The sequence below is a fragment of the Amblyraja radiata genome, chromosome 3, assembly GCF_010909765.2.
Source record: "Amblyraja radiata isolate CabotCenter1 chromosome 3, sAmbRad1.1.pri, whole genome shotgun sequence".
NCBI classification, from domain to species: Eukaryota; Metazoa; Chordata; class Chondrichthyes; order Rajiformes; family Rajidae; genus Amblyraja; species Amblyraja radiata.
The window spans coordinates 19,681,378-19,697,247 of NC_045958.1; the positions used below are offsets into that span (position 1 = coordinate 19,681,378).

Genomic DNA, 15,870 nt, shown 5'->3' on the forward strand with positions numbered 1-15,870 from the left:
AATGTTTGCCGATTGCATGACAATGACCTATTCATGAATAGCAGATGAACAAGTTCAAGTTCAAGTTCAAGTTAGTTTATTGTCATGTGTCCCTGTGTAGGACAATGAAATTCTTGCTTTGCTTAAGCACACAAATGCAGTATAATGGGGATAAATGTGAGTTTATCCACTTGGGTGGCAAGAATAGGAAGGCAGATTATTATCTGAATGGTGTCAGATTAGGAAAAGGGGAGGTGCAACTGGGGTGTGTTTATACATCAGTCACTGAAAGTAAGCATGCAGGCAGTGAAGAAAGCTAATGGCATGATGGCCTTGATTGTGAGAGGATTTGAGTTTAGGAGCAAGGAGGTCCTACTGCAGTTGTACAGGGCCCTGATGAGACTGCACCCGGAGCATTGTGTGCAATTTTGTTCTCCTAATTTGAGGAAGGACATTATTGCTATTTAGGGTGTGCAGCTGATTAATTTCCAGGATGGCGGCACTGACGTATGATGAAAGAATGGGTCAACTGGGCTTGTATTCACTGGAATTTAGAAGGATAAGAAGGGAATTTATAGAAACATATAAAATTCTTAAAGAATTAGACAGGCTAGCTGCAGGAAAAATGTTCCCAATGTTGGGGGAGTCCAGTAGCAGGAGTCACAGTTTAAGAATAAGGGGTAGGCCATTTAGGATTGAGATGAGAAAAAACGTTTTCTTCCAGAGAGTTGTAAATCTGTGGAATTCTCTGCCACAGAAGGCAGTGGAGGCCAATTCATTGGATGTTTTCAAGTTAGATTTAGCTCTCAGGGCTAAGGGAATCAAGGGATATGGGGAAAAAGTAGGGATGGGGTACCGATTTTAGATGATCAGCCATGATTATATTGAATGGCGGCACTGGCTCGAAGGGTCAAATGGCCTACTCCTGTACCTATTTTTCTATGTTTGCTGTATTTGTTTCAAGCAGTTACAAATGTATCGTCAGTAGAAAAATGTATGTAAATTACTGCCTCAGGCGAGTTTGTGGAGATTGTGTCCAACCATGAATGGTGGGAAAGGGCTGAAGGGAAATTTATCTTTGCCCTCAACCAGTTTTATTTAACTGTTTTGTCCAAAGTCAGTTTCGGCTTCCAAGCCCTGAGATATTCCTACAGTGGATATTGGATGTGAAGTAGTTACATTTTGAGTCAAACAGGATCAAACATTAATGCCTTTAAAATAGTGATCTGCCTCTTTGGAGTACATTTGCAATCATTCCACCTCACCTTTAAAACTGGAAGCAGTTACATCGTTAGGAATGTTTTGGAGGCAGTTGCTAAGCAAGGGTTCATCAATTTCCAAATATTGCATTTTTAATCTCTCCATCTATCCTGGAGGATGGAGTTAAAATTATCACCCTGTTCGAGCTTTGCAGATGTAAATATCCATTGTGGAAACCTAGATGTGCAGTAAAATGAGATTATACTTAAATAAAATAATTTGATTTTGATAGAACACAAGAAATTATGTTTCATGTGCAATAAGGCACAAATTAGTCACTAATGTGAATCCATTTGTAAAATTCATAAACTTAAATATAAGAGTAGATGTGTAAACTGTTACAATGTTGATTAGAATTTAACATTTTTATTTATACTGTTAAATATTATTTTTAGGTTGGCTGAAAACATTTGATGATTATTATAGAGATCAGACTCAGCATATTCTGAACAACATGGTAATTAAGCTACAAGGAGATGTTCGTAGGAAATTTATTTGGTCGGAGATTTCGTACTTCTCAAAATGGTGGAATAACATTGACGGACAGAAGAAAGATGCTGTGAAAAGGTTTGCAGCTAAAAAAAATTACATTGAATTCTATAATGTGGTTAAAGTAAATGTAAAATGTTAAGAGTTTTCCCCGTTTACCGATATCAAAACATTTCACCATTTTATAATTTGCACCACTCCACCAGTTTATTTTAGTTTCCATCGGACAACCAATTATCAAACATGAGCTCAAGCTAACACAGTATTTGTCATGTCAATATGGACATTGCATGAAAATTATTCTGGCCTACAGGTTGATCTATTTTCATAATCTTAATTCTACTTTAAGCAATATGTTAATTTCTTTAATATTTATATATTTTATTATTAAATTACTTGGTTCTGATCGTAGTCATCATCTATCAGTATCTTATTTATATGCTTTATTGCCCTGGTTATTGTTGAGCATCTTAATGGAAATATATTTATTCAGGCAAGCGAATATTTCAACATGCTTTATGCCCATTTTACCCCATGCAAAAGGTGCATGAATTATGTGCAGTTTTTTTGCAGAATACTAGGTTCCTGGTGGGCTGCAGTGGCCATGGGTGGTTAAGAGACAGATCTGATCTGGTTGACACTGACACCCAGGAAATCAATGTTTCACAGTAGGCATTGCTGACAAGGCCAGCATTTATTTCTCATTCCTAATTGCCCAATATTGAGCTGCTCATTGATCCATTTTGGAGGATGAAAGAGGGTATTTAAAAGTAAACCACGTTGGCGAGTCTGGAGTTAGGATAGGGATGGTGAAATTCCTCTCGGAAGGCTGTAACAGTGAACTAAATGGCTTCTTGTAACAAGATGGCAGATTTGTGGTCGCTATTACCAATGATTGGTTTTATTAAATAATTTCATGTTTACTGAAATTGAATTCCACAGCTACCATGGTAAAATTTAAACGCAGCATTAGTTTATTATTGTCATCTGTAACAAGATACTATGAAAAGCTTTGTTTGCACATTATCCAGTAAAATCAAATAACACTATACATGGGTACAATCAAGCCATACACAAGTACATCAGGTAGTTAAAGAGAATACTAGAGTGCAAAATAGTGTTACAGTATTCTAGCAATAAAGTGACTGAAAAAGTGCTAATGTTGTAGTCATAATGTTGGAAGATCATGTCTACATCGTAGTTTATGGGAGGAATGTTCTGTAATCTGATTACAGCGGGAAGAACCTATTCTTGAATGTGATGGTATGTCCATACAAGCTTTTGTAGCTTCTGTCTGATGGGAGAGGCCAGACGAGGGAATGACCAGGTTGCGGAAGGACTTATGTTGGCTGCTTTCCCGAGGCAATAAAAAGTTCAGATGGACTCGATGGTGCAATAATATGCAGGAAAATAGGGTGGTAACACGGGAATACAGGGTGGTGAAGAATGTGTATGGCATGTTTGCCTTCTTCGGCTCAGGTATTTATTATGAGATGTCATTTTACAGTTATACAAAATATTAGTGAGGCCGTACGAGATCATATTGCAGATCTCTTCCGCAGACATTTTTCTACCAGATTCTCTAAATCCATTGCTGTGGATCTTTAAAGTGCATTTCTTCCCCTTTCTTCACTGCTACATTCTTCATCGTGCAGTGCAAAGGCTTTTAGGGCTGTTTCAAAAAGACACATTCGCAAATTAGATGCAAGTATTTGTGAGATGTTACACAGCGTCAATTCATTTGCTGGACCAGGGAAATGTGTGCCTTTGCACAACTGAACACAATAATCCCATTTATTGGGAGCAGTTCTAGAATATTTTGATCATACAGACACTTTTGAAAATTCAATTAATCTGCCTTGCAATGATATTTTAGCATTAGTTCACATTTAGTTTCCATTTAAAAATTAATATTAAAATAATTTATGTGGGAACACAAATCATTGTTAAAAAGTTTAAGTGTGAAGTCAATTCGGATGGCAACTTATACTGTATTAATTATGTCTTGAATAGTGAAAGAAATCCTGACTTGCACTAATAGGAAAACTAAATTAAATATTTGCAAGCAGTTCATTTTGCAGCCATCATCAGACATGGTAACATGATTTACAGATTTTGGTGTATGCAACTTTATTTATTTCAACCCGATTTACCTCTATTTTACTTCACTTGTCCATAAATGATTAAAATGAATGGGTTGCACTCAGTTTATTTTATGTACGACCACAAAAGTTTGGAATTCCAGTTAGTAGATATGGTTGCTGGAGAAACTCAGCGGGGTGAGGCAGCATCTATGGAGCGTAGGAAATAGGCAACGTTTCAGGTTGACCCGAAACGTTGCCTATTTCCTTTGCTCCATAGATGCTGCCTCACCCCGCTGAGTTTCTCCAGTATTTTTGTCTACCTTCGATTTTCCACCATCTTCAGTTCCTTTTTAAACCTAGTAGATATAGTTAACGCTTTTAGAAGTTCACTTAGTCCTGTATTTATAAGTTCCTGTAATTTTAATGTTTCAAGCTCTAAAAACATCTATGTTCTTTACATTATAACCCATTACACGATTTTACTTACAAGTAGTTAATATATTTCCTTTGTCTGCTTAAAGGTGAAATTACATTCTCTACCTATTTTTCAAAAGACAACTGAAAATACTAGAAAATGCTATCATCATCAAACCTTGTAGCACAGTAAGCAGGTCACCATTCTGATAAAAACTTAGCAAGGAAGTTAACTATTTCCTAATTTTCAACCTAACTGGCCGTGTACTTTGAGCATTTTCTGTTTTATTACTAATTTCCAGCATCAGCAGTATGCCGGTTTTAGATTTTACTTCGGAGTCACGTGAGTGATTCCATGAAGAACCCGCTCAGCACGCATGCGCGGCATTACGTTTCAGCAGCCAACAGCGGCAGGCGGGAGTCAGGCGCTCCCGCTACAAGCCTGAAAGAGGAAGCTTTAGGGAAGTACTTACCTTCAGTTTAACCAGCGACTCGCGTCTGTTTGTTGCTCCAGGTGGAGCAAAGCAGCAGACGCAAGCGGCCCCCGTTGGACTCCAGGCAAGGAACGTTCCGTTCACGGAAGGGGGAGAGACGCCACCAGGACCGCACGCGCTGCGGTCCACAGACAGGGTGCTGCGCCGGTGCCAGTCCAGACGCATGCGGCCCCCCCTTGGACTCCGGGGACGTCTCTCCACCCGCCCGGGGGAGAGACAGCCGCCTGAGCCGCTGGAAGGCTCCTGGAGCAGGAGCTCCAGCGAGACACGCTTCGTGAGGGGCGCTCTCGCAGGGGGGAGTTCAGGCACTCCCTCCACAGTGCCTTCTGCACTGTCCATTGCTTCCTCCTTACCCGAGGGTAGATTTGGTGACCAGGACTGGGCTGGTCAAGAAGAGGGGACGATGGCTGAAGATCTCGGGAGTATGCAAGGGGTGCAGGAACAGGAAGAGCTGCTAAGTGTGGTGGACCGCTACGTGGCAACCCCACGTGCAGGAGGCCGTTCAAGGCCCTACAGGAGAGGTGGTCAATGAGGTATACAGCTCCAGAGAACTGTGAGTCCCTTAAAGTGCCGGCTGTAAACAGCCAAAAGTGGGGGCACGTTGGGGCAAACATTCGGAACCAGGAGCTAAAACTGCAGCGGTCCTCAGGCTCCTGACGTCCGCCATCACATCGTCTGCTCGTTCCGTGGACCAATATGGAGATGACCACAACCTTCGTAAACAAATCATAAGACCTGCCATAAAATCCTAAATTTGCGGGGTTGTGCAAAACCCCAGCCACTGAGCCAGACCCACTGCTCTCTGGCAAAAATCTCACAAAGCATATGAAGGATATAGAGAGGCCTTAACAAGCTTTCGGTCTCATGAGGGCAGGCCCCGGGACGAGCAAAACCAAAAACAATAAGCAGCAGCACCCAATCGCGTCCATCAGTCGACGTCTACATATGGGACTGATGAAAGCTCGGGGTCCGCATTCTATCACCGAAAGTCTTCTTTAGACCAGGGCCCAGAGCGGACCCCATGGAAAATGTGCCACCCCCCAACGTCACCGCCACGTCAGACGACGAGCAACACTCTTTGGACCGGCAGGAAACAGAAGAATACCCATAACCGTGGAGGTAGGTGGGTCTGGTTCCTACCAGCATATAGAGTAATACTAACACACGGGAGTCTATTACGAGTGATCAGTATATACTCAATGGCATTAGTGGATACAAATACAATTCATGCTAGAAAAATTGCCACCAGGTCAACATTCACCCCAGAGGGCATTTTCCCCTCTCCGTTAAAGAAACGAGGGGGACAAGCTGAACTGGTGAGACTAATTACAAAGGGTATCATGGGAAAACCTGAACCCTTGCAATATATTCACTAAACCCAAACAAGATGGTGGATGTCGCATCATCATTGACTTAACTTCACTAAATATGTTTGTTAAGTATATACATTTCAAAATGGAAACAGTTGTTACTGCCAAACAACTACATTCCAAAGGATACTTCATGGCAACCATTGATCTTAAAGATGTTTACTATTTAGTACCATTTACAAGGATCATCGCAGATACCTGAAATTTACCTGGATGGGGCAGCTATAGCAGTTTAAAGCGATGTCGTCTGGTAGGCAAGACCATGGAATTGACTATGTTAGCTGTGTCAGCTACAAAACAGTTGTTCAAAACCCTGGGATTGTCTTACATCCAGATAAATCTAAGTTTAAGCATCCACAATCATGGACTACTTGGGCTTCACAATTAATTCAGTCTACGTGACTGTAACATTGCCAAGAGACAAAATAGTTGAATTGGCACAATCATGCAACAATTTAATGGTCAACAAACTACCAACTACTCAACAAGTAACAGAGTAATTGGAAAAATGGTAGCAGCATTTTCCAGCTACATAATTCGGACCTTTGCACCAAAAACAACATACAGGTCATTATGATCGTGTCATGAAGTTACCCACTGAAGCAATATCAGAACTACAGTGGTGGGAAAAAACATTTGGCATAGTTTACAGCCCTATTGTCATCACAACCCTATGTTAGTTATCCAAACATATGCCAGTGCTCAAGGCTGGGGAGCAACTAACTCTATATCTAGCACAGGTAATAGATGGACTAACCCGGAGTCATCATTACCACTTACACTGGGCATTAATTATCTAGAGATGGGTGACTTTTATGGTTTAAAGCATATGCACAAATATGCATCACTTGCATGTACGGTTACAAATAGATAAATACTACGGTGGTGGCCTACATTAACCATATGGACGGCATAAAATCGGTATCATGCGACAAGTTGGTCACAATTTGGCAATGGTGTGTCGAAAGACATATTTGGCTATCAACAACTTACCTGCCAGGTAAGCTAAATGCAGTGGCAGACACCAGGCCACGTAAATGGTTGAACAAGTTAGGGCTTTATTCTTCGGAGTGCAGAAGGTTAAGGGGGGACTTGATAGAGGTCTTTAAAATGATGAGAGGGATAGACAGAGTTGACGTGGATAAGCTTTTCCCACTGAGAGTAGGGAAGCTTCAAACAAGGGGACATGACTTGAGAATTAAGGGACAGAAGTTTAGGGGTAACATGAGGGGGAACTTCTTTACTCAGAGAGTGGTGGCTGTGTGGAATGAGCTTCCAGTGAAGGTGGTGGAGGCAGGTTCGTTTTTATAATTTAAAAATAAATTGGATAGTTATATGGACGGGAAAGGAATGGAGGGTACACAAAATTGCTGGAGGAACTCAGCGGGTGCAGCAGCATCTATGGAGCGAAGGAAATAGGCGACGTTTCGGGCCGAAACCCTTCTTCAGACTGATGGGGGGTGGGGAAAGAAAGAAGGAAAAAGGGAGGAGGAGGAGCCCGAGGGCGGGCGGATGGGAGGGTGGGAGGAGACAGCTAGAGGGTGAAGGAGGGGGAGGGGACAGCACAGGCTAGCCAAATTGGGGGAATTCAATGTTGATGCCATAAGGGCGCAAGGACCCCAGACGGTTATGGAGGGTTATGGTCTGAGCGCAGGTATATGGGACTAGGGGAGAATACGTGTTCGGCACGGACTAGAAGGGTCGAGATGGCCTGTTTCCGTGCTGTAATTGTTATATGGTTATATGGTTAATGACAACATCGAATGGATGTTAAAACCCCCAAAAAACAAAAAAAACAAAAAAAGTTTCACAAAAGTTATCAAGCAATATGGCACGCCAGATATCGATTTATTTGCATCCAGGCTAAATCACCAGGTACCTATGTATGTCGCTTGGGAACCAGACCTGAGGCAGCAGCGGTAGATGCGTTCACGCTGGATTGGGGAAATTCTTCTTCTATGCATTTCCTCCCTTCTGCCTCATCAGTCGGGGACTACGCACAATACAAATGGACTCTGCTTCAGGTATTTTGATAGTACCCGACTGGCCTACGCAGCCATGGTTCCCAATACTCCATGACATGGTTGTTGAAACTCCGATGGTATTCCCCAGTGACCCAGAGTTATTAACACCCAGTGTCGGGCACAAGCCACCCGTGTCATGAAAAAATCAAATTCCTGGGTTGCAGATTCTGCACAAACCACATCTGGGACTGGGATTATCAGAACAAACCGTCGACACCATGTCAGCATCCCTCCGAACATCCACTAAAAAACAGCACTTGTCCAGCATCAAAAAATGGGAGAAGTACTGCTTGAATACAGGGATCACCTACTCAACCGCTACAGTTACCAACGTACTGGAATTCCTGGCGAACCTTCACCATGATGAAGGGCTCAGCTACAGAGCCATCAACACAGCTAGAAGTGCCCTGCCTGTCTATTTAAAACCAGCTCCAGGACAACAGGCCAAGGGGTCCCACTCGCTGGTGGTCAAACTAATCAAGGGTATTTACAACTCTAACCCCCTAGACCAAGGTACACCCATACATGGGATGTCAGTGTGGTCCTGACATACCTCAGGGGATGGCCACCAGCCAGATCCCTCAACCTGGAACAATCTATGCTCAAAACACTCATATTGATGGCACTTGTATCTGCACAGAGGGTCCAGTGACTACACCTATTGCGACTGGACACCATGCTCACAGCTCCAGACCAGATCTCTGTCGTTATCCAGGGAATGATCAAACAGAGCAGACCAGGAACACCTAATCCAGTCGTGGAATTCCGGGCTTACCAGCCAGAAACACGGTTATGTGCCATGACCCTACTATCCTACATAGACACAACCAAAATATTCGAGGGAGATGAAAAGCCTTGTGGGTCAGTCATAAAAAACCTTATGGTCGGGTGACGAGCCAAACCATTTCGAGATGGCTCAAGCAGGTGCTAAAAGCTGCTGGGATAAAAACTAACATGTACAAATTTCATTCCACCAGGGCAGCATCCACGTCGACGGCTAAAAGAATGGAATTGCCTATAGACCACATCCTGGCTACAGCAGGATGGTGGGGGGAAAGACCGTTCAGAAAATTTTATAATAAGCCGTTGGCAAAACCTGTTTTAGTTGCAGGAAATATTTTACAGACTGCAAATATTTAATTTAAGCCCAGGGGAGCAATTTAATTTCTTTGTTGTTATTGTTAAAAAATACCATTGTGTTTTTCTACAAACAGATTCATTGGTTGATTACGATAACACACTTCCTCCCTCAAAGACTTCGGCAGTGATGTAGTAATAACTGTTACACGGTTTGAAATCACAGAGCTTTGAAATCTTCACGGAATCACTCACGTGACTCCGAAGTAAAATAGTAAGATTAAACGAGAACTTACCAGTTTGAAGTTTGATCTGTATTTTATGAGGAGTTACGATGAGGGATTACGTGCCCTCCGCTCCCACCCTCAATAATATGGGTCAAATTCATAAACTGATGTCTCCTTGTCTTTACTATGTTTACTTCAATAACTGTGTCTATCTGTGATTCCACACCGCTGCTTTGAAGTATGCCGCGCATGCGTGCTGAGCGGGTTCTTCACGTAATCCCTCATCGTAACTCCTCATAAAATACAGATCAAACTTCAAACTGGTAAGTTCTCGTTTAACCTTACTATTTTGTTGCTTTTAGATTTTGTTTTCTTTTCACATTGTCAAAAACAATAGATTTCTTAATCCTTCACCCAGTTGTTTTTTAAATCATGACTATTGAAGAATCATTGAAACTTAACATTTTGCTATCTTGACATGACATTTTTTAATGTGGTGCTTATTTTCTTTTCTAGACTATATGAACAGGGTCAGTTTGAAATAACAACAGGAGGCTGGGTCATGACTGACGAGGCCAGTACACATTACTATGCAATGATTGACCAGCTGATTGAAGGACATCAGTGGCTTGAAAGGAACCTAGGTGGGAATCGTTTAAACATTATTTTTGCATCCTCTCGTTCAAATTACAAACCTCTTTTACCACTCCTTAATACAGTATTAATCTGGCGTAGAGTTTGATTATTTGTTTTGAACAAATTATCTATTAATCCTGTTGTTTTATTTGTTGGCTCTATATGATGTTCAACATCAATGAAACCATAAATAATATAATTATCTTAATTCTTATGTAAAGTTAATTTGTGTTTTATTTTACAATTAAATTTTTTATTAAAATAACTCAAGTGTAACTTAATTCAGAATAGAAGAGTTAAGATGTTATTTATATATTTGGAAACATCTTCCCAATGTTTTGGCCACCCTCACACCCTTAATATGTGTTTCTCTAGTTTCTTAACCAATCATCCTTTAAATCCTCTTGGAGCCTCATTTTGTCCGCAAAGCATTCTCTTCTTAGGTCCAATGTTAGCTAATGTTTAAACTGTTCACTCTCCTTCGATTCTGCCCCATTACTTTTTAAAACTGCTACCATCATCAAACCTTGTAGCACAGTAAGCGGCTAAACACCCCAGTCAACAATGGAGCTACTTGGATTGCTCTTCCTTTCCATCTCTTAGTGACTGTCCTTGTACATAAAGGCTCTTTTCAGGTTGTTCACACAAATTGTTGGATGTGATGGAAGTTGCTGTGTTCTCTCTTTGTTTGGCTACATGGTTGTCCCCAACTTCGAAACATCTCTATAGTAACAGCCACAAATCAGGGGGAGGCAGCAGCTTCCATTATATCCTACAGGACCATAAAATCCAGCGATCTATTAACAGATGGAGCAGCCACTGCTGATGCACAGCAATTTTTGACATCCAAGTGCTGGGCAGCTACATTACTGCTCGCTCAACACCAGCCCTTACAGCCTCTCAACATTGAGACATGGCTGATCCATTGTTGAACTGTGTACCCAGTAGTCTAGCTGAGGCCTCACTAGTGTTTTATAGCCTAGTAGGGTTTCCTTGTACAGTACTTGTATTATAATTCCCATTAAGGCAAACGTTCTGTATGCATTCTAATGTATTTTAAATGTTCTTTGCAATGTTCTAATAGATAGGGAACTTCTGCTTTTGAACAATTCCTTTCCAAAAGCTATTCTTGGCGAATCCCAATTCAATTCAATAGCCAGGGTAACAGTATTTGTGCTTTTGGATTAAATAAGGTTAACAACATCAGTAAATAACAACATCAGTAAATCAGTCTGAAGAAGCGCCTCGACCCGAAACGTCGCCTATTCCTTCGCTCCATAGATGCTGCCTCACCCGCTGAGTTTCTCCAGCATTTTTGTCCAACATCAGTAAATAGATCGGTTGAAGGAAATAATTATGTAATTGCCATCAGTTTTCTTATTGTATTAATATTACATCTCAGGCGTTTTACTTCAATATATGGAAATGTTTACTTATACAACAGAAATTTAACCAAAAATAACCATCCATAATACTGTTTGCCAAGCAGACAGCATGAGATTATTTCTTGTTTCATCTGCCTGGCTACTTTGACTTCTTAAGCTTCCTTTTACTGTTGTTTGGTTTATATCCCTTCAAATTCAGAATTGAATCTTCCATCTTGCAATACCACTTCATTATTAAGTTTTTAAGAAACCTGTTTGGCGGTTACAAGAACGACAACTAAGTTTTGTAACTTATTTTATTCTCAAAATAGCTTCTTAGCTCACAGGTTCTTACAACACATCTGGCCACAACGGTGGTCAGCACTCAACTGCTGCGCGAAAGCAAAACCATGCGAAAAACCAGCAGCCCCTCCCGAGTCACGTGACCGCGGCTTCCGAACGCCGGGTTCGATACCTGCATGCACCAGCAGGCGCTGCTACACCTGTGCTTTGTTATTAAAGCTTCAGGTCAAAGACTCTTCAGCAGAACTGGAAAACGATGAAAAAATGTTAGTTGCAGAGAAGATAGTGGGATGTTTGGATAGGGCAAAGGATGATATAAGAGATTTCCTCGGGATCAGCACTCTAGTCGAATTCATTTACATGGACAGTTTGAGTATGATTTTACTCATTTGTCTATGTTATGTGTTGCTAATTTAAAAGGTGTGAACAGAGGAACAGAAGAAAATAGGAGCAGGTATAGGTCACTCGACCCCACGATCCTGTCCCGCCATTTACTAAACAATAGGATCATGTCGGTTCTGTCCCAGGCTTTACTGTCTCTTCTGTTCTGGGTTGTCTTTACCACTATGTTCTCCCCTTCAAGCATTTTGAAAGGATCACCCCATCATGATTTCCTTCTTCCATCGCAATCTACCACTTCCATTTTTACACCACGGTGCAATCACTGGAGATAAAACACTTGTCCTTTGATCTTTTCACATCTTGAGACCTAACAGTGGAAGTTTCCTGACAAAATATTTATTAACTTGTATTTCGAATAGAGTCACAAAGTTATATAGCACAGAAGTAAGCCCTTTGGTTTATCTTGTTCATCATGTTCAAGTTGGGATTTTTGGCGTGTCCCAAATTCCTGCCCAACCTTCATCAATCCTCTTGTTGACCTCTTCCAAAAAAACTCTTATCAGATTTGTGAGACGCAATTTCCCATGCACAAAGCCATGGTAACTATCCCTAATCAGTTTGTGCCTATCCACATGCTGAGCGATCCTTCCCTAAGAATCCCTTTTATGACAGCCTGTAATTCTCATGCTTGTCCTTGCTGCCCTTCTTAGCCACCCACCATTGCAGAACCAAGAAGAGCACCTCACATTCCACTTGGGTAACAACCCAACCAAATGTTGAATTCTCCAATTTTAGATAACAATCCAAATCTATATCCTTTTTCTCACCACTCTTTCCTGTGCTGCACATGCAAGAGATGCGGAGAGATTTGGATCTCATATTCAGAAATACAACCCCATTTAGTTGTTCTGTGCATTTGTGCTCGAAAGAAGGAGCTTTCTGTAGAACTTGTTTCTGATAATGTTGATTTTTATTTTATATACGCTTTCATATAAAATTGTAAACCTTTTTCCCTCTAATGCTACCAGGGTAATATTTTATATAATGTGTTTTTGTTCATTTCAACAGGAGTAAAACCAAGGTCAGGATGGGCAATTGATCCATTTGGCCACACGTCTACTATGGCATATCTGTTAAAACAGACTGGTATTTCCCACATGCTAATTCAGAGGGTTCACTATTCTGTCAAGAAATATTTTGCAGCTCAAAAGAGCCTGGAATTCTACTGGCGTCAGAACTGGGGTAGGTGAAATTGGTATAATTCATCTAAAAGCATTCTAATTGATTGTGTAATGCTTAGTGCACAATTGTATTGTTTCATTGTTTTTAGTACCACTGCAATAGTTGTCATTATCGGTGTACATTTAAGCACCAATTATTTTGGTGCAAGAACTCATTGTTCAGAACCAGATGAGATCAATATATATTTTATTGTCCCTTGATGCAATATATGTCAAAAGCAATTGCACAGTTCAGCTTTGGTGTGTTGCTGTCAAAGTTGCACAATAGTTATTTATTACTGCATCCTTGTCTTTGAAAATAAAGTATGGCAAGTATGATGCTTATTCTTTCAGCAACAGGGAGAACAGAGATAGACAACTCTGAAGAAAAGAATCTACCCGCATGTTGTTGCAGAGTATGAAGAAGGGAATGGTGTCATTTAAAAAAAAGTAATTGGTAATAAGAAAATAACCTGGAGCTTATCTTTGGACATCAAAGCGATCTGCAGTAGTGACTGACTAAAGGAGGATTTATTTCTGATTATAATGAAATTTTATTATAAATGAATACAGCACCTTATAGATGTCAAATTTTGAGGTACCACACCTGCTTTATCCAATTTTGCACCATAGCAGTGCCACATACACAATGTGGATGTTTGTAGTTTTTTATTTTTTAATGAATCCTCAACTCATAATCAATTCTGCTCTGCTGCATGAAACCTGTTTTCTGGCCAACATCCACATTCTACTTAATTTGCATTGTACCTTCATGCTGGCACAGTTAAGATGTACTGTGCAAACCGACTGTAATCCAGTGGGTCTTGAAATGTGTCACGGTAAACTGCCCTGCTTATAAACCCCAAACTCTTAACAGGCTTCTCCTCTCTTTCTATGTTTTATCAATCATAAATATGTTTACTCTCAATTGATGAAATATTATTCCTTTAAATCATTAAATTAATATATTAACTTTGTGTCTTTTCACATTTCCTGTTCATTGTAATTTCAGATTCGAGTGACAGCACTGACATCCTTTGCCATATGATGCCATTTTATAGTTATGATGTTCCTCATACTTGCGGGCCTGATCCTAAAATTTGCTGCCAATTTGACTTCAAACGTCTTCCTGGAGGCAAAATTAGCTGTCCTTGGAGAATACCTCCAGTTGAAATACACGATGGCAATGTTGAAGAAAGGTAACAAAAATCTTCAATTAAATTCAAAAATCAGTTCAGGAGTTATAGAAAGTGCATTTATATGTATCATCTCAATTTCATTGAGAAATGGGAAACAGAAATATGTTCCTCATCCCTTGTGTAGAAGTGGAATTTGGTTGTGGGAAATATAAACCTCTTACCTGAGATATTTTGAAATAATTACTGGAGCAACTGTTTATGATGGGATCTACCAGCTGTTTGGATAAATGGATCAATCGAGGTACTTGGAGATTTTTTCTTATAAAAGGAGAATTCAGCAAGAAATAAAGAAAATATGGGCAACAATTGGCTTTACATACACGAATAAAGAAATATAAATCTATGTTTTACATTTTTGATAAAGTACATGCACTAATAAACGTTCGACAGCCCACTTTTGACACCACAATCTCTTTTCCATGACTGATGGCAACTCCTGTATTGCTGTTGTACTTAACAAACAATCCACAAATCACTCATGGTCACACATATTCCCATTAAAATCATGCATAAGCTCATAGTAACTTTGAGACAAGGGAATGAAGATTGCTCTACTAGAGAGAGGGCAGCATTCAACCTACTCTTGGATAAGGATGTTAGACAAATGGCCGAAGTGTCAGTGGGGGAGCACTTTGGAGCCAGTGACCATAATTCTACTAGTTTTAAAGTAGTTATAGAAAATTAAAGGAATGGTCCACAGGTTAAAACCCTAAATTGGGGCAAGACTAATATAGATAACATTAGCCTAAACTTGCAACTGTTAATTGGGAGAGCCTGTTAGTCATGTGGAAGGTTTTTAAATGTGAGATAGGAAGAGTTTAGGCCTAAAATGTTCCTGATAAATATAAGGTCTAGGCTGGTAGGATTAAGGGCCTGTCCCACTTGCCGATTTTTTTCGGCGACTGTCGGCATCATTGACTGACATTTCAGGTCACCGAAAACGTTGCACCGGTGACACAGGGTGATGGCGTCATGACGCGCAGTGTTCCTCGAGTGTCGCAACTTTTTGTCGCCGCTAGATTTTGAAATGTTCAAAATCTTTCGGCGACCCTGATACGTCAGCCAATGACGCCTGCAGTCGGCGAAAAAAATCGCCAAGTGGGACAGGCCCTTCAGAGAACTGGGTTAAATGAGGCTCTGATCGGAAAAAGCAGGTTTTGGTTGGAACAGTTAAACAAACCAAAGAGTTGTAGAGGGAGTGGTCTCTCTCCACAAGAAAAGTAGAAAGGGGTGGGGACGGGAAGAAGTAATTGTTGGTGGGATTACGTTGAACTGATAGAACAACACTTTATATTAACGTAGATACATAGAAAATGGGTGCAGGAGTAAGCCATTCGGCTCTTTGAGCCAGCACCGCCATTCAATATGATCATGGCTGATCATCCAAA

The 15,870-nt window shown here is 40.7% G+C and overlaps 1 protein-coding gene across 1 annotated transcript in view; it reads left to right on the plus strand.

Annotated features, from left to right (window-relative positions):
- Positions 1-15,870, plus strand: part of man2a1 (mannosidase alpha class 2A member 1) — a 107,419-nt gene that overhangs the window by 13,379 nt on the left and 78,170 nt on the right. The window contains exons 4-7 of the mRNA XM_033017411.1: positions 1,635-1,806; positions 9,935-10,062; positions 13,132-13,305; positions 14,296-14,482. Of these exons, the coding sequence (XP_032873302.1) occupies positions 1,635-1,806; positions 9,935-10,062; positions 13,132-13,305; positions 14,296-14,482 (661 nt within the window). The remainder of the gene's footprint in view (positions 1-1,634; positions 1,807-9,934; positions 10,063-13,131; positions 13,306-14,295; positions 14,483-15,870) is intronic.